The 19,248-nt window shown below is 44.5% G+C and overlaps 1 protein-coding gene across 3 annotated transcripts in view; it reads left to right on the top strand.

Moving 5' to 3' along the window:
- The window catches only part of syt1a (synaptotagmin Ia), a 205,970-nt gene that overhangs the window by 154,335 nt on the left and 32,387 nt on the right, over positions 1 to 19,248 (top strand). For all 3 annotated transcript variants that reach the window (XM_080757570.1, XM_080757571.1, XM_080757572.1), the window contains 3 exons: positions 3,721 to 3,893; positions 8,719 to 8,847; positions 18,462 to 18,629. In XM_080757570.1, the coding sequence (XP_080613696.1) occupies positions 3,721 to 3,893; positions 8,719 to 8,847; positions 18,462 to 18,629 (470 nt within the window). The remainder of the gene's footprint in view (positions 1 to 3,720; positions 3,894 to 8,718; positions 8,848 to 18,461; positions 18,630 to 19,248) is intronic.

Here is a 19,248-nt window from a genome sequence, read left to right as displayed (position 1 = left end):
GATCTTCAATGTTTGCGTTTACCCAAATCCCGGACAGCTGTGTGCATAGGGGGCCCCTCAGACAAACACACCGCCAAAATGCCACCGTTTGATTATAGGCCTGTTTATTTGGAGGCATGCTACAGTATATTAATCCATTCAACGTGTAATTTGTGTATCGGAGCTTTTATTTGAAAGCATGTCACTGCTCTGCAGGTCCCTCAGTGGGGAGGCTGCTTATCACCAAGGCTTTCAGGCTTGAAACATGAACCTGCCACATCTGAGACACTTCCATTAAAAGATAGGCTCCTTAAGTTATGTTTGTTTGTGTGTGAGCGCATTTGTGTACGGCACACTGCCGTTTCTGTGCGTATATTTGCTGGGGGGTGTGGGTGTGTGTGTGCACTGAGTGCAAAACATACTCTCTCCCCATGCCTTCCGCCTGGTGGAGACAATAATAAAGTCCACAACATACGTTTTTAGTGGGAGGAGACCAGTGGTTTTGGGATAGAATCAGTGGTTCTCAACCTTTTCAGGCTGTGACCCCCCAAAATAATCACATTTGAACCGGGGATTAAGACTGAGGTTAGGGTTAGCGACCTACGTGGCCGGTTAAGACTGAGGTTAGGGTTAGCGACTCACGTGGCCGGTTAAGACTGAGGTTAGGGTTAGCGACCTACGTGGCCGGTTAAGACTGAGGTTAGGGTTAGCGACTCACGTGGCCGGTTAAGACTGAGGTTAGGGTTAGCGACTCACGTGGCCGGTTAAGACTGAGGTTAGGGTTAGCGACTCACGTGGCCGGTTAAGACTGAGGTTAGGGTTAGCGACTCACGTGGCCGGTTAAGACTGAGGTTAGGGTTAGTGACTCATGTGGCCGGTTAAGACTGAGGTAGAGTTAGCAACCTACAGTACGTGGCCGGTTAAGACTGGGGTTAGGGTTTGGGATTGTGTTAGTAATCAGTCGGACTAATATAACAGGAGGTCAGAACAATGACATGTTGATGACATATTATTATTTTGACAACTTGGCCAATGTTTGGCCAGTTTTTTGTTCTTTTTTGTTTGTTGATTACTTTTTCATTTCATTTTTGGGACCCCCCTAGGGGTCCTAACCCGAGAACCGCCGTTCTACAAAGATGCCTCTTCCATCACAACGCTCCAAGCAAAGGCCGAAGCTGTAGATCCTAAAGTTATTTTAGAGCATCACAGTTTCTTTTCCTTGGAGGAGAGTGCTTATTGATTTTGTCACAACGGAGCATTGATTTTTCATGTCCACGGTGAGCGGACCGTGGCTGAATGCTGCTGAGCCAAAACCAAGGGGAGATGGACTGTAATATTTGTTTCTCTTCTGAAGGGCTTTCTTCTGCTTTTATTGTTTTTTAGATAAAGTCTTCACAGCAGGACTGAAAGTCTGTCATACACTGAATCTTTTCACCAGCTGCGAAGCAGAGCTGGTCTATTTCCTCTCCAGGGGGCTTCATCTCATTGGATGCCTTATAGTCACGACCTGGCGTCCTGATTGGCTGTCTCGTCTCTAGGCAACCAGACACTTTTAATGCCAGCAGCAACCAGCCAACAAGTTAGGCAACCAGACACTTTTTGCCTCTAGCCGACCTCTCAGCCAATGGGATAGCTCAGCCAATGCGATTGGGATAGCATTGCAGCCAGAACGTTACCGCAGGACTTCTATGTAACTGCCAAGCCTATGTGTAAACACTGCAACTGATAGCTGTGCGTGAGGTGCGATATATGATGGTTTGGAGAATGGGCTACCTGCAGAGTGTACAAATACAACCAAATGGACCCATATTAGAGTCCATTTGTACAGTCTCACAGTTTATTGTTATGAATGGGTCCTTTGGTTCCATTTGTAGTAGGCTATACTCTGGGATGACGCATTGCATAGGGTTGAGGCCTTTTTTTGTCTTCTCAAGAGCTGCCCCAAAGCACATAAAATATTCCCACCACTATCATGTTCATATGGTATGCTATAACATATAATATAATATAATATAGTAGTCTATGTACCGTTGTGTCAGTGGAATGAATATGGACTGAGTCAGAATATGCTCACAAAATTGGCCCACTCGATTGAAAAGGAGGTGTCGGGCTCTCTGCCAGCTATTTGATGTGAAGCGGTGATTGTGGTCCGTCCGCTCCTGAACGGGGTCGTCTGCTGCTGAGTTTCCGTCCTCATTATTTCCAGCCCATCTGGGTTCGTCCACCGTCTCTGTGATATGTTCAATAACCCACTTGCCCTGTCTGTGTGTTTCTGGATATTCCATGCACAGCATGTGGAAAGCGTATGGGTTATTGTGCCAAACTGGCTGGTTTGTCAGGCGCTGTGTGCGTGTGTGCGTGTGCGTGTGCGTGTGTGTGTGCGTGTGCCTGGGCCTGGCAGCTGGCCGGGGTCCTTGCTGTGCTCTTGAGTAGTGTAACTCTCAACGTCGGACCGTCCCACCGGTTGACCCTATAGTTAAGGGCCACAGTCATTCAGAACAAACAGTGACTAGGAAGGCTTCCAACTAGTAATCAAATCTTTTCACTCCGATATCGCACACAGTAAAGCAGTGCCAACAGAACACAAGCGACTTGATTGTAGTGGTTCCATGTTGAAGTGCTACCACCTGCCCAAAGAAATCACATCGACTAATCACAAGCAAACCATGGAGCGAACTGAATGTGTACTCTAAACAAACAGACGAAATGGAAGCCTCAGAGAACTTAAAGTAATTGTGCCGACGAGGAATTCCATTACCTCGCAAGCTCGATAGGAATGATATTTTTGTTCTTGTTGTTGTTTTTTTACTTTGTACATAGAAGCATTCAAATCGGGAGTTTGAGTAATAACGGCAACATTGACAGCTTTATCTAATAAACCCACAAGTAAAGTTTTAGATTTTAACCCCCCCCCCCCCCCCCCATATCATCGTACATCATCAAGAATGGTGCTCCCTTATTGGCCAAGGGTTCCCGACAAACATATGCCGATTTGACATGATATGACGTAAATTCTCCATTCATTGTCAATGGCATTTATTTAGGCCTGACGTCGAAAAAAGAAAAGAAGTCTTCTGAAAGAATATATATTCAAAGATTTGTGCCGCATTTTCACGAGTGTGCTTGAGAGTGAGGTCTGCCAGAACCACACATATAACCCTGCTTTCAGTGGTTCTGCGTCGTTGACTTATTGGTCACGGCCCTACTGCCAAATGGCTAGAGCAGAATACATGTATGTGTTAGGCGCGATTCATACTCTTATTTTAGAGCCGAATAAAAGTCGGTTCGGCTCTGTTAAGCCTACAATGTGACGTCATTTGAGGTTCCGGGGGGGCGTGTACCATCCTAAAGTCGACTCTTCGGTGCTACTGAAAATTTCTGACGAGCCGAAATGATTTCGGCACTACAGCGCCGAAACAGCGGTAAAATAGGAGTATGAATCGGCCCTTATTTCCACTAAAGTGGCTGAGGGGTGTTCAGTGAGGTGTTGCCCTGCCCTAGCACGTCATGGGGGGCAGTGGTGGTGGAAAGCAAAGAATGAACTAGCCTACACTGGCGGTCCTGGAGTACACAATTCAGACACCAGAATGGGGGTGTTGGCGGCGAGTGACTTTATTAAGTGTGTGTGTGTGTGTGTGTGTGTGTGTGTGTGTGTGTGTGTGTGTGTGTGTGTGTGTGTGTGTGTGTGTGTGTGTCTGTGTGCGTGCGTGTGTGTGTGCACGCATGCCTCCTCCTACACAGTGCCATCATGGGCCATCGTCTCCATTGCCTTCGTGGCCATCATCCTGGTGCTGGCCTGCTGCTTCTGTGTCTGCAAAAAATGGATATTCAAGAAGAAAAACAAAAAGAAGGGCAAAGACAAGGGCAAGAACGCCATCAACATGATGGACGTCGACGGCGGAGCCAAAACCGAGGTAAAGACAGTGACTACTAAACCACCCTTAAACACTAGCAGGTTGTACTTAAAGGACCACTTCACCACTTTTCAACCTATCTTCATGTTATTGGTCCTCACTAATGTTCATGATAAAATACCACTTTTTGTGTTCTACTGAGTCTGTGTCTCGAGGGCTGTGGGCATTTCCGAAACCTGTGACATCAGCGTTTTTTTTTTTTTGTATTTTTTTTGTTAAACAAGATAAAAAACAAAAATTAACATTTCGATGTTCGTATTATTATGAGAACGATGGCTTCCAGTATCGCTTTGCTACATTTTAGGAATAGAAAGCCTGCACTTTCTATTAGCTTTAATTGGATTTCGCAATCGACGATGTCACTGGTTGACATTAGTGAGGACTCAATTATATGAAGGTAGGTGAGAAGTGGTGAAGTGGCCCTTTAAAAATCTCTTCCAATTCTGTACTTTATTGTGTAGCTCTGCCTCCTGTTGTTATCGTTGACTCTCCCTGTAGGGTATAGATCTCAAATCTATTCGGTATTGTTCTGTATTCTGTATTTCTTTTTTACGTTGTGTTACAATTCTCCCAAAATGATTGCGTCAATGTATTATTTTCATTGTTATTTAGTGTTGTTCTGTGATGGCAGATTGATTCGTTATTGTTTCTTTATTTAAAAATATATATATAATCATCACAGACCAGCCGTGAGCGTAGAGGGAGACATTTGTTATATAGTTTTTATTTTATTGGCCTAAAATATTACATACAGTATACATTCATGAATCTACTTGCTGACCGGCTGTCATCATTGAGCAATTTGTCTGGGGGTTATATGTGACCATATACCATTAACAATAAGGCAAACATGTAAAAATGTCATTATCATTACGTGGGAGGCACGTGTCCTGTGGCACTGAAGTAACATGTGACCAGGGGTTTTTCATGATTCTGAACCCATTCCAAGCATTTGCTTTGCACGAAAAAAGACACTCCTTGGGCAAAAAAAACTCAAAAATGTGAAGTGGCTATGGCAGAATTTAGCCCAAGGAGCGTTTTCTCACGTCACATGCTACTTAAAGCATAATGACATTCTTTTAAGATTTTGCCTTACATAGGTTGTTAATTGTATGGTCACATATAACCCCCTATAATTTCTCAATGATGACAGCCGGTCAAAAAGTGGATTCATGGATTCATATATTCATTCATATACAGACAATATTTCAGGCCAATTAAAAAAAATATATATATATACCAATGTCCCACTTTGAACAAATAAAAAAGCCTGTTGGCTACATCGAAAAGGCTCCATTAACTTTGCCAGCCATGACGTTGGCTTCAGAACAAAAGAGGAGTGAATGTCTCATTCTTTTTATTATTATTATTATTATGCTCTCCTTTATTTCCGTACCTATTTCTGTGAGTGTTTCCTTTTGTAAATCTCACTTCTCACTTGTGTTAAGACTCAGTGCTGAGTTAGGTTTGCTGTGTGTAATGTATGCAGTGGCACGTCCACCCAGAGAAATGACATCCCCGCATAGTAAACACAAACTAAAGCGAGGGAAACACCAATTGAACGCCTTTTGGAAACATAAAGGTAGGCTGTGGGGCGCTAACACTTAAAACCCGGGTTAGCAGCATAGGCCACTTTTAATTGTGTGAACCGAGAATCTCAATATACTGACATTCTTGGTTGGATCTTTTGCCGAAGTCAGTTTCCCATTTTGCAGTCTCTTCCCATGCCAACAACATCGTTCGTTTCAGAAGTATAATATACTTCTGAAACCGCGTGTGTTTCTGTCAGATGAAGTCTAGTGTATATTATACACTAGACTTCATCTGACAGAAATGAACACAATTATTTAATCGCTCCCACTTTTATTACACCCACTGTAACACATAATGTTGAGGACACTCGTCTCCGCGGCGCTGATTAAAAAAGATTAAAAATAATAGAGCAGCTTAAAACATGGCAGCACAAATTCTGTCATCACAGCTCAGCTCACTATACTAGACTAGCAATGAGCGTCTACATTTTTGCTAAGATCTATGTCTAATTTCAGACAGAGGGTGCTGTCAGGGAGTCAGATCCAGGGACCCCCATAAGAGAAGATTTTTATAGCTCTAGCAGTGATTCTCAACCAGGACCCCAGGTTTGACCTGAATTAGGCGACGGACCCCCATGTAATGGCATTTCTATCTCTGGGACCCCAATTTATAATTTAAAATCAAAGTTAATTTAACTCTGAGAGTGTACAAATGGAACCAAGTGTCCATTTGTACACTCTGAGTTTCAGACCTATAAAGGGTCCATTTGGTTCCTAAAACTAACATTTAGCTGGGGACCCCCTGGAACTCTCTCAAGGACCCCTATGAGTTCCCGGACCCCACTGTGTTAGTTGACCCGATTCCCAAAGGCAGTGATTCCGTTATGAGCTTGTAGATCGGCTATAAACATTTAGATTTTTTTCAATTCATGAAATATTTTCCTTTTTTTGGGGCGGGGGAGGGGGCCGGAATGTTTTTTGTACATTTTTAAATAATTTAATAGTTTTTAAAATCATAAAATGTAGGAAACAAAAAAGCTGAACGGTGTACTAGATTAGAGCAACTCCTGTTTTTTGCTCTCCAACACAACGACTCGCAGCTTGAAGATTGGCTATATCTCTGTGGCAGAATGCTAGACCCCGCAGAACAGGGACGCTAGCTCGGGTTCAAGTGGTTAAATAAATTAAGTGAAAGATTTCACTGTGTATAAGCTGCTGCCCTCCATTTGTAACGAAGTCCCTCAGCCCAGCCAGCTGCTCCTAAATCAGGCAACGAGCGGTCATTTCTCATGGGTGTGTGCGTGTGTCCACTCTCTCTCTGGTGTGTGTTAATATCCTTGCGTGTGGTTTTGTTTTAATGTGTGCTTCTTCCTTCTATGTCCTCCTTATCTGTGTTGTGTCTGATGACTGTTCGGGATTGGTCACATGGGCGGTAGGTTCCACATTGCTGTTGGATCTTCCTATAAGCCTGCTGCTCTGATGTGTGTTTTTTTTTTCTTATAGCCTCTTGACAACAACTTATACTCCCGTAAAAACAAAATATATGTAACTATGCATACAGTACATGTATATCTATTTTATATATGTGCGTACAACTTGCATATGCACAGCACATATATATGTAGTATTGAAAGAAGCACTGGGTACGCTTTGACGAGGTTGAACCACATTGATCTCTTTGCCGTGAAGCGAACGTCTCCTGCCTTCTGAATCTGAACCGTTCCGTTTACATTTCAAACGTGTGCCCGAGAGCAAACGTGGAATGATTGAGAGGCTCTACAAGTACAATTGTTGTCTTTTTTTTTCTAAATCTTTTGAAACTGGCAATGAAAGAGAAACATTTTCATGCAGAATTTTGCATCTGCGTTCGTCTAGCCGGGCAAAAAAAAAAGTATGAAAGAACGAAAGTTGGATTGACATCACGGAAAGACCCGATGCACGTTCAAGTCAGCCTCATAATCGCTGGCAATTTTTTTGCCTCAATCATTTCACTTGCTTGACCATTCCTCCTCTTGAGATGAAACGAGTACAATTGCCCCGCTTAGCAGAGGGGATGTGGAGAAATAAACACTCAAAAAGTCCCATCGAAATAATTGGACGTGCTTGTGAGAGGCGGAGACCGACGCGCTCATAGACATTCAAAGTAAAATCAACGTTGTTCAGCTTTTGCGCCTCACACAAGCAACCTGACAGACCGATATATAGGGCCTGACAGCCTGATGTATACATTCAACCCCTCTTACCAACACCCACCCACCGCTGGCATGACGCTTCTATAGCTACTGAACCACCAGCATCGACACATTGAGCTGAGCGTTATGACGATGACAATGTGACTGAATGTGTGTCTGAGTGGTGGGAGGGGGGCGGGGGGGCGGCGATGACACTCGGGGAATGGGGGTCACATCACGGGAGCACTGGTTCGTGCTACTGGGAATGCTACTGCATGCCTATAACGAAAGAGACATGTTGGAAAAGGCAACCTTTGACGGTGAATGAATGAATGACCTTGAGAGCAAGTTTCTTTATTGCCTTCTTCAATCGCATGTGTTCTTCCTCTAAACAAAGTGCTTCACCCTAGCTCTTCCCCACCACAATGGCACCCACCACCCCCCCCCCCCTCCCCCCCTCCCCTTCAACCTCGCCTATAACAATATCTAACTATAGCTGAAAGGGCAACCTCACCTGTTACCGCTCTCTCTGCCATATGAGATTATCTTTTTTGCCAGAGATTTGATCGGCCTAAAAATAAACATCAATGGAATGGTCACACCGTGATCTTTCCGGGAGCATATCTCTCTCTCTCTCTCTCTCTCTCTCTCTCTCTCTCTCTCTCCCTCCCTCCCTCCCTCTCCCCCCAGCCCTATCCTATCTTTCTCCGATGCCTGCTCATTATTCTCATCTCCCTTGCCATCATTTGATCTTTTCTCCCTTTAAAGACAACCCCCCCCCCCCCACACACACACACACACACACAGAGATTGATAGAAAAGCATCCAGGCCCGGGCTATAATAATAGTTCACCACAGAGCATGTCCTGGTGTTAACCACTGTGGTGATTTAGTAGTGCTTGCTCCCCCCCTACCCCATCCCTCCTCCCCCCCCCCCCAGCCCGAAAAAAAACAACAAAAAAAACGAGAGGCAGCTTTTTCAGGAGTCTATAGGTCGGCCGGCAGGCCCTCCTAGAGCGTGGGACGGGGCTATACAGCCGGCCCGGGGATGGGATATAGGCCGGCGGGAGCCTGCAGCACGCTGCCCAGACGACTCTGACTGTTGGTGGGTGTTTCCTTCAGGCCTTGAAGGATGAGGATGACGCCGAGACAGGCCTGACCGACACGGAGCAAGAGCCGCCCGAGGCCAAGGAGGAGGAGAAACTGGGCAAATTACAGTACTCGCTGGATTACAATTTCACAGAGAACACGGTAAGGCACTCGCTCTATACTCTACGATATCACTTTGCTGTTGTTGTCTTTTGGTTTTTTTTGCAAAAGTAAGTAGTCACCCACACACCCTCTGTGGTGCTCTGACCTGTCCTGTTTCTGTGTTCATTTTATTTAATTTTTTTATTCCAGAAAAGAAAGAAAGAATTGCTTTTACTCATTATGTTAGACAACCTACACATGGACGGACGTTCATGACGTCATGTGCGTCAGCCCAGGACCTCAAATTTGAGGCCACCGAGTGGCACGCTACGAGCTTGTAGATCTGCTATTTTTGAAAAATCATAAAAATGTGGGCGCAAATCTTTGAATATATATTCTTTCAAAGTGTTTTTAACTCTGGTCAAAATGGGTTAAGTACAATACTTGAGTAAATATACTTAGTTACTTTCCACCGCTGAGCTCCTCATTGTGCGGGACAAGGAGAGAGTATCACACCAGTCATACGTTGTGTCGCGTTGGCGTTGGCGTTGGCGTCGGGGCAAAGATACGCCTCGGGATCCAACGCTCTTCTAAAGCAGTGTGCCTTTTTTCTTTCATTCTGTTTTTTCATTCTGTTTTTTTTACCGTGATGGAATACGCTCCCGGCAAAAATCCATCTGCTCTCCTCGTTTCCAGTGAGTGGGTTTTAACCCATTTAGGACGGGGAATGCATCGGTGTCACCATAAGGATCTTAACCACTTTCTAGTTGTTTTAAACTTCATCTGTGGAAAAATAGCAGAGCTTGTATATAAAGCGCGGCACTCGGTAAGTTATTTTGAAAGATTCTTCTTATGCTTCCACAGCGAACGTTTTCAACTCAAATATTTGCTTCTGGGGGCTCCATGGAACAACATATTTTCAGATGGGAGAGGGTTGGCGGCCGATTTCATATAATATTTGGGGTCCTGACATGAAATGGTTTGAGAATGACTACCGATAATAGAAACATATAGGCTATTCAGAAAACTGTTATAGTTTAGAAGACGTTTGTAGAATCTGCAGGTCTCAAGTCTCAGTGGGTTAAAGAGCAGAGTGAGTGAGCAGAGAGGATGGAGCACATCGGATCAGCTTTTCTCCACCACCACCAGATGTTGTGTGACAGATAATAGAAGCAACGCGTGAACGAACGAACGCAGGGCCTGTCCCTCCCTCACTCACTGGGCTGGCTGGCTATACCCCATTATTAAACACTACTGGCAGCACACACACACATGCATGGGCTCATGCATACATATTACACCAGTGTTCATTTCGACAGAAACCTTTCATTTATAGTTTTAATCATATAGTCTTTGAGTAAACATTTATTTAGTTGTAGTCAGACTCCATCTTATAGCCCATAGCACTTGTCGCAGCCCCCGACGACCTTATACAGGCGTATGCAAAGGCTCAATGTATCAAGCTTGTTTTAATCAAAAAACGCAGCCCGGATCCGAGATATTAGGTCTCTAAAAACTCCATTCCCATAGAAAGACAGCAATAATTCAGCAGACTTTTCAATTCCGTTTTTCTTTTCTTTTTTCGCACCGGAACCGGGTGTTACGCGCGTGTGCAGAACAGAGTTGTGAAGCGTAATCAATATCTCACAATGTGTGTGTGTGTGTGTGTGTGTGTGTGTGTGTGTGTGTGTGTGTGTGTGTGTGTGTGTGTGTGTGTGCCCACGTAAATCGAGCACCGTTCGCACCACCGAGTGTGTCATATTTGACACACTGGTGTTCCACACCACCACAGGGAGTGCAGTGACCGGTGTCGAGTCGGTCGGATGCACGGATGTCCAGAAGTGCCACAAAAGGCTCTGGTCAGGCTCTGCCAGTGGACCTAATGGAGCCTAAATAAGTCCCCTCGCCTGTAGAATTCCCAGCCTCTGCCTCAGCCATAGAACAAAGCGGAGATCCGGGAACACTTACGGTTAAAAAGGAGGAAAACTTTATTCAACCGACATGTTTCGACCTATACAGTCTTCATCAGGGCTAACAAAACAAAGAGCAAAACAAACTAATTAAATAGGGCTGGTGGGGACCAGTCCAGCAATTACAATTAACCACTTAGAAGCAGATCACGTGGTTCAACTCATTACATTGTTATCACACAAGAACAATCAGACAATCATCAAGTAGAAAAAATAGGAAACGTGTGTGAAAGGACCCATCAAATGAAAAAAAGTACACATAAAGCTACAAATACATTGGAAAGGCTACACCATTAAAAACAGATATAAATGCAAAATAATCTATAGCATATAACATGTATATCGGAGGACACAGACATGTAATAGTAATAGTAGCAAAGGTTAATATAGAGCCCAAATTAACCTATAAAAAGCACATGAAGTCTATGTCCTCATTCAGGCCAGGCGACGTAATTGCATCCAGGGTGTGAATCCAGAATGTTTCTCTCTGGTTCAGTCTCCTGGTGCGACCACCCCCCCTGGTGAGGGGTTTGATATATTCAATTCCTGTGATTCTCAGCAAAGTGTCATTATTGTCATGACACTGACTAAAGTGTCTGGCTATAGGATAATTAGCATTATTAATTCGAATGTCATATTTATGCCCGGCCAGGCGGTCTCTTAAGCGGCGCTTGGTTCTGCCTATATAAAATACATCAGGGCAAGGACATTTGAGACGATAGACGATAGATGTGTGGTAGGCCTACTACAATTAATACAATCATTGATTTTGTATATTTTCTGTGTTTTGAGGTCTGAAAAAGTTTTTGCCTGAAGGACATTAGAGCAATGAGGACAATTCATACATTTAAGTCCCTGTGGGTTTGTGAAGCCAAGATGTCTTTTTGTCAGGAGAACCAATTTGTCCCTTATAGTGGGAGCTCTCCTGAAGGAAAAGATGGGAGTTTCAGGAAACACACTGCGGAGGGATGGGAGGGATGGGTCACTTTCTATAATAGACCAGTTGGATCTGATGATATTTTGTATACGTGAAGCAGCAGTGCTGTATTGGGAGACAAAAAAGGTCTCTGACTATGGTTAGTATATGCTTCCTTTTTACCAGAAGCTCAGGACGTTTTATTTCGAGTGCCTTTATTGCGTGGCACACGACATATTAGTGGGTTTATAGCCCCTGCCTCAGCCTCATTGATTGCCATGGAAACCCTGCACCTGTCATTTGATTACTTAACCAGTCCACTTTAACACAGGCAGGCAGACAGACCGATTCAGAGATCTCCATATATACAGTATGGGAAGAAAGGGACACAGACAGATGGTTAAAACGGGTGCTATGACAACGGGTATTGCATACTAGGTTCACAACTTGCATCGTTCCCAAGTGGGCCGGTGGCCGACGACGGGCACAGGTCTAGCACATCAAAAAAGACGATCCAAAGACGAATGAGTTAAAATACACTAAGCTTTGACAATGCATATACATTTAGCAGTAGTTTTAAGGCTTTTACTTTCGATTTTAGTTTTAGTCGTATAGTCTCTTGAATAGCTTTCATTTCGTTTTAGTCATATTTTAGTCACCCGGAATGTTTTAAGATTTCAGTCGACTAAATCTACAGTTGATTTAGTCGACTGAAATGTATTTTGGTGGGCCTTGATGCCGTCGAAATAACTGATTTTACACTTGCTGAAAATAGCCGATCTACAAGCTCACAATGTGATCGGCTATTTTCAGCATGTGTAAAATGACTTATACTGGATCCTAACATTTCCTAACATTTTAGTCTAGTTTTTATTTGTTGATAAAAATCAACAGTCATAGTTTTAGTCACCATATAGCTTAGTTTTCATTTAGTTTCCATTTAGTTTTCATTTAGTTTTCGTCAGTGAAAATTGGTAGTCGACGAACATTTTTCGTCATAGCTTCAGTCGACGACAACAACATTGGCTGTAAGTAGGTCAGACGAGGCAGCCGGTGGTGGCTGCAGGCTGGATCCCCCCCTGTCTGCTCCATGGCTTGGCCGGCGCGGGCCTGATGGCTGATGTGTGGACTGTATGGCCACTCTGAGAGGCGGCCAACCCAGAGTGTGTGTCGGTGCACGGAGGTCACCGTCACATTGGGTGACAGCTATCATCCATTCATTATGCCGCGGCTCCACTGTGTGTGTGTGGAAGCTTATTACTGCAATCAGGAGCCTCATAGAGTAGGCTGTCACTGACTGCACTGCATGACAGATGGAGTCTGTGAAATGTAATATTGTCCCCCCCACCCCACCCCGTAATATTGGTTTTCACGTAATGACTCACATAGCCTGTTTATTGTAATGTCTACTTGTGCCATTAAGAGGGCCTGAAATGGTACTGTGCGTGTGCATTTGTGCGATTCAATTTAATAAGTGTAATTATTATCTGTGTAATTACTGCAGTGATGATCACATAGTACTATTGCTGTTATAGCTCGCAAAATTATTGCCATCACAGTTTCTACAATTATCAGCCTTATCCTTCCTAATCATGCATCAAGGAGAGACCGCCGACTGTGTCAATTTGTGCACATGCCAAATGGCTTTGGGTTCCCAAAATGTTCTGTATCAGGGCCTACTTGGAGATCTAAGGAACGCTCCCCCACCCATCTGACCACTTCGGTAAATAATCTTATTGCTTCTTCCAGCACTGGCGAGCGGTCAGAATGTGTTTTCAGAGCAGATATGGTCGTGTGATGAGTTTCAAAAACAACCACTTTCGTTCTCTGCTATTGCTTCAAAGCTTTCCTGAGGATTATCCTCCTTATCTGAGACAGAGCCAGTACGCCGAGCTACCGCCACGAAAATGTGCTGAAGATTTGAATTATACCCCCTTCTATAGCCACATTCATGAATATGATGTATCTCACGCATGGACATTGTACTCAAAACAGAACATTTCTGTACCATTTAGACTTGTAATAATAATAAATCAGATTTCAACACAAACAACCAACGATATAAGTGACACATGATATATGGTAGCCTACTAGTCTGCACATACCACAAAAAAACAAATAATCTCAGGCGGCAGATGAACATATTTACAAGCAACAGAAGTTGCCACTGTTATGCGTTAGGCGATCGGTGAGGAGAGAGATAGGGAGAAAGGCATGCATATAGTTCAGTAAGTTAAAGCGTGCCTACATTTTATTCATTAGTCATGGCGGAACTTCAAACAATGCTTTTTTTTATTGAACAATACGGAAGGTATACGGGTAGAATTGTAACATCCGTGCATGGCCCTGCTGGGGGTGAGCACTTTATATTTGGGAAATGAGAACGTTTATGTAGATGTACTGGCTGTAAATGGAGCGTTGTGTGATCCATGGCTACATACAGCACATATCCATCTCGTCTTGTATGAATGTCATGAATGCATAGCCTCCTGGCGTTCTTTATGTGTCTCTGTAGCTACAACAAGGTCATATCCTTTGTGTCTCTGTAGCTACAACAAGGTCATATCCTTTGTGTCTCTGTAGCTACAGCAACGTCATATCGATATCCTTTGTGTCTCTGATGACGTGCTGTTCAACTATAGTCAGGCTTTGCATGCGACCAGATAACGCGCTGTTCAACTATAGTCAGGCTTTGCATGCGACCAGATAACGCGCTGTTCAACTATAGTCAGGCTTTGCATGCGACCAGATAACGCGCTGTTCAACTATAGTCAGGCTTTGCATGCGACCAGATAACGCGCTGTTCAACTATAGTCAGGCTTTGCATGCGACCAGATAACGCTCTGTTCAACTATAGTCAGGCTTTGCATGCGACCAGATAACGCTCTGTTCAACTATAGTCAGGCTTTGCATGCGACCAGATAACGCTCTGTTCAACTATAGTCAGGCTTTGCATGCGACCAGATAACGCTCTGTTCAACTATAGTCAGGCTTTGCATGCGACCAGATAACGCTCTGTTCAACTATAGTCAGGCTTTGCATGCGACCAGATAACGCTCTGTTCAACTATAGTCAGGCTTTGCATGCGACCAGATAACGCTCTGTTCAACTATAGTCAGGCTTTGCATGCGACCAGATAACGCGCTGTTCAACTATAGTCAGGCTTTGCATGCGACCAGATAACGTGCTGTTCAACTATAGTCAGGCTTTGCATGCGACCAGATAACGCTCTGTTCAACTATAGTCAGGCTTTGCATGCGACCAGATAACGCTCTGTTCAACTATAGTCAGGCTTTGCATGCGACCAGATAACGCGCTGTTCAACTATAGTCAGGCTTTGCATGCGACCAGATAACGCTCTGTTCAACTATAGTCAGGCTTTGCATGCGACCAGATAACGCGCTGTTCAACTATAGTCAGGCTTTGCATGCGACCAGATAACGCGCTGTTCAACTATAGTCAGGCTTTGCATGCGACCAGATAACGCGCTGTTCAACTATAGTCAGGCTTTGCATGCGACCAGATAACGCGCTGTTCAACTATAGTCAGGCTTTGCATGCGACCAGATAACGCGCTGTTCAACTATAGTCAGGCTTTGCATGCGACCAGATAACGTGCTGTTCAACTATAGTCAGGCTTTGCATGCGACCAGATAACGCGCTGTTCAACTATAGTCAGGCTTTGCATGCGACCAGATAACGTGCTGTTCAACTATAGTCAGGCTTTGCATGCGACCAGATAACGCACTGTTCAACTATAGTCAGGCTTTGCATGCGACCAGATCAACTAGCCGGGCTTTGCGACCAGATGACGTGCTGTTCAACTATAGCAAAATTGGTGCGGACCCCCCCCCCCCCCCCATAGATTGTCTAAATAGGGCCCTGAGTACACAGAAGCATGCTCTTGTGAGGGTCCATTTGAATCTATCAAGAAGACATACTTTCAATTTGCGTGAAACGTTCTAGAACGGATTTCCGACTTCCCAGATTGCAAATAGATACATAGCCTACTGTGGATTGTATTGCGTGTGTGTTCACATCAGAGTTGTCAGAGCAGCGTTCTGAATTATGATGCATTAGGACAAATCCCTCAGAGGTACAGTATAGGTTGCAATTAAGGGCTGAGTCACGTACGGTATACTGTAGCGGCCACTACTGTACTATAGAGACCATTATTCAAAGAGCGACCATTTTCCTCTGACATCACACTCAGGGGTGGGAACACACTGTATAAGAGCAGAATTCTGACATTCTACAGTATTTCAGAACAACTGGGCACACAGACTTGTGCTGACGAACGGGCATAGGAATCAATTGGACCGAGACACAAACGCACGGATAGTCACGCCGTGGCCCGTGATCCCACTCCTGATAATAACGTCACACTTTAGGCCGTGCAGGGTATCAGTGACAGACAGTCCAATTATTGGTGCAATTTTTTGTCTTCCAAGTTCTTCAGCAAGTCACTCTGATAAGCTACACGGAAGGGTGCAATTTGTAGAAAGCGGTGTCGGCGTTATAGCCACTGAAAACATGACAGGATCTCATTTGGCTGCGCTGCGGTGTGTTGCGATAATGACAATGTTATGCGGTACCTGTGGGATGCCTTTTAATAACCGTTCTGGACGGGAACCCCTTTTGGTGTTAGCATTATGTCATGCTTTAGCTGTTGAAAAATAGCAGATCTACAAGCTCATAGCTATGAGCTTGTAGATCTGCTATTTTTTTTTTAATCTAAAGAACGACTAACATAGAAACATAGCTTTTTCAGAAAACTGTCAGGATTTAGAAGACATTTTTTAGAATCTGACCTCGGGTCAAAATGGGTTAAGCACGGTTCAATTGAGTGAGGACATCCGATGATGTTCCCGTGATGTTGTGTTCCTGTTTGCGATCCGTGTGTGTGTGTGTGTGTGTGTGTGTGTGTGTCCATGTGTGATATTACATTACATAATATGTTTACTTTGTAATCAAACACTGCATCACTTCATAAAGAACGCTCTCTGCTGGAATCTCACTGCCATCCTGCAGGCCCGACATTAACTGTACAATTAATTTTTGTATGAATCAGCTAATAGAATAAAGATCAAAGAATTATGCTTGCTTTAACCTGTATATGCGTAGGTTTTTTGGGGGGGGGGAAATAGCCGATCTACAAGCTCACACAACGCATCACATTGTGACGCGTGTAGAAGCGTGTAGATCTGCTCTTAAAAATATATATAGTTGAATATTTCTTGTGCCTACAATGACATGCCAGAAATAGTGACATACCAGGGTGAAAGTGTGAAATAGTGACATACCAGGGTGAAAGTGGTTACAGTTAAATAGTGACATACCAGGGTGAAAGTGGTTACAGTTAAATAGTGACATACCAGGGTGAAAGTGGTTACAGTTAAATAGTGACATAGCAGGGTGAAAGTGGTTACAGTTAAATGGGGGGGGAGTGGTACTGTAACTCCTCTGATCACGGCGGTGACACTCGACCGTGCGGCAAAAAAGCCGCGCAGCCGCTGACCATGAGTCTCACGGGTTAGTGGCACATGGTCACCCTCCAGATTGCCACTTGATGGCTTCCTGATAGGAAGTTGATTGACTGACTTGTCGGGGGGGGGGGGGAGAGGCCCCGGTGACTGGCAGCTCAATCAGCCCCCGGCATGCGAGGGCCTCGATCCGTCCGTCGTGTGTTATGAGTTATATCAGCCTTTATATGTGAAGAGGAGCCATTATGCCTCATGTTGCTGACCTGACACGTCCCACTCCTGACCCCCTGCACGGCATGCCGCCCCCGTCTAGATGCCGCTAGGGCTGTTAAGAACCTGTAGAGTCACTACAATAGCAGACGTTAAGTCGCACGCAAAAGAGAGGCTAATCATCGTGTCGGGATGTACTTCTCGATAATGTCCGCCGGCCCCGTCAATTATCCCTTAGATTATCCATCTGACGTCTGAACGTTTTTCTGTTGACCTGTCTGGGAAAAAAAGTGCCCGTTCATATACTCCCTCCAAACTCTTCTGTGTTCTGAACAACACCGGTCAGTATTCTGGTCAATGTATCTGCCTGGCAACAACCACAGCTGCATGGGCAGATATATAGCGACCATTCCTTGTCTCGTTGTAAATCACCATAGCTACCGTTCACCAATCGTTCTCACACGGTTCCACCTGGGGGTAGATTAATCTATCGTAACCCTCCTTTTGAAAAACACATTTTTCTGCTATTACTCTAGTAATTGGCTAACATTGGCTTTCAAAGTTTGCAGGATTGGCCCGTTTCAAACAAAAAGTCTCAAAACATGAACACAGTGTGCAATTTTTTATAAAATCTTTCACATTGGCCTGTTATAGCACCACCAACAGGTGGATTTTTTTTCTGGAACAAAATGCCACAAATCATTTAATTGCCATCAAAGGTGTAAGAACAAATTGCACCCTTTTCACATTGTCCTGTTATAGCGCCACCAGGAGGCCACTACCTGACCTGCCCTGGTGGAGACCTGCGCCCCGATGGGCACTTTTTCTAGTTGAAAATGAAATACTAGGCGTGTCAGTCACTCCCCGTCTGAAAGGACCGTTACCATTTAACCATCTGTTGTTGTTTCACTTCAATATGACAGCCCAGGAGACCAGGATCAGATAGGATTGCATACCCGGTCGGTTATTTGTAAAGGTGTTTAGATGTCGAGATGCACGATGCCCTATTGGGAACGGTGCTGAGATGACGGTGCGTGGCGTGACGCTGTCTTGTCGTGTCAGTCACCACAGGTGTGTCCTCTGTCTCCCCCTGCAGCTCATCGTGGGGATCATCCAGGCGGCGGAGCTCCCTGCCATGGACATGGGCGGCACGTCTGACCCCTACGTCAAGGTCTACCTGCTGCCCGACAAGAAGAAGAAGTTTGAGACCAAGGTCCACCGGAAGACCCTCAACCCCACCTTCAACGAGCAGTTCACCTTTAAGGTAACCTCCCTCCCCCCCAAAAACATAACAAAACAAGAATGTCATAACTGCCAGGTGCAGAAAGCTAACAGTATAATCAGTGTGTGCCGCTCAGACTATATGGGTTTTATGGGTAATGGGTAAACCAGGGGGGGAAAAAATCACACCATAATGTGGGGTGAGCGATGGCTTTGGAGGCTGGCACAGCTGTTGACTTAATAGAATGATCGACCTCTGGATGTAACGCAAACAATTGTGTGTGTGTGTGTGTGTGTGTGTGTGTGTGTGGTAAACTACTTGTGTTCATATTTGGAAGCCTCCGTAATGTCCATAAATCAGTCGTGAGGGGCCTGCAGATTGCAGGCATGCCCAAGCCGAGAGCTAAAGGCATCGGCAAAATTCAGTTCAGTGTCTGCAATAATTGGCAGTCGCCATATATGGAGAACCCGTGATCTGTATCCTGAAGCAGTTTCTTTCATGCTTGCGCATCCACTATTGTTTGTGTTCAAGAAATTCCTTGTGTGAATGTGAATGCAAATAAAGATGTTAAGTGTGTGTGTGTGTGTGTGGGTGTATATATACATATATATATATATATATATATATATATATATATACAGTAGGACACAAAATACTCGGC

Source organism: Protomyctophum bolini (genome assembly GCF_963924005.1).
Source record: "Protomyctophum bolini genome assembly, chromosome: 23".
Classification (NCBI taxonomy): Eukaryota; Metazoa; Chordata; class Actinopteri; order Myctophiformes; family Myctophidae; genus Protomyctophum; species Protomyctophum bolini.
This window is presented reverse-complemented; position numbering and strand designations above follow the sequence as displayed.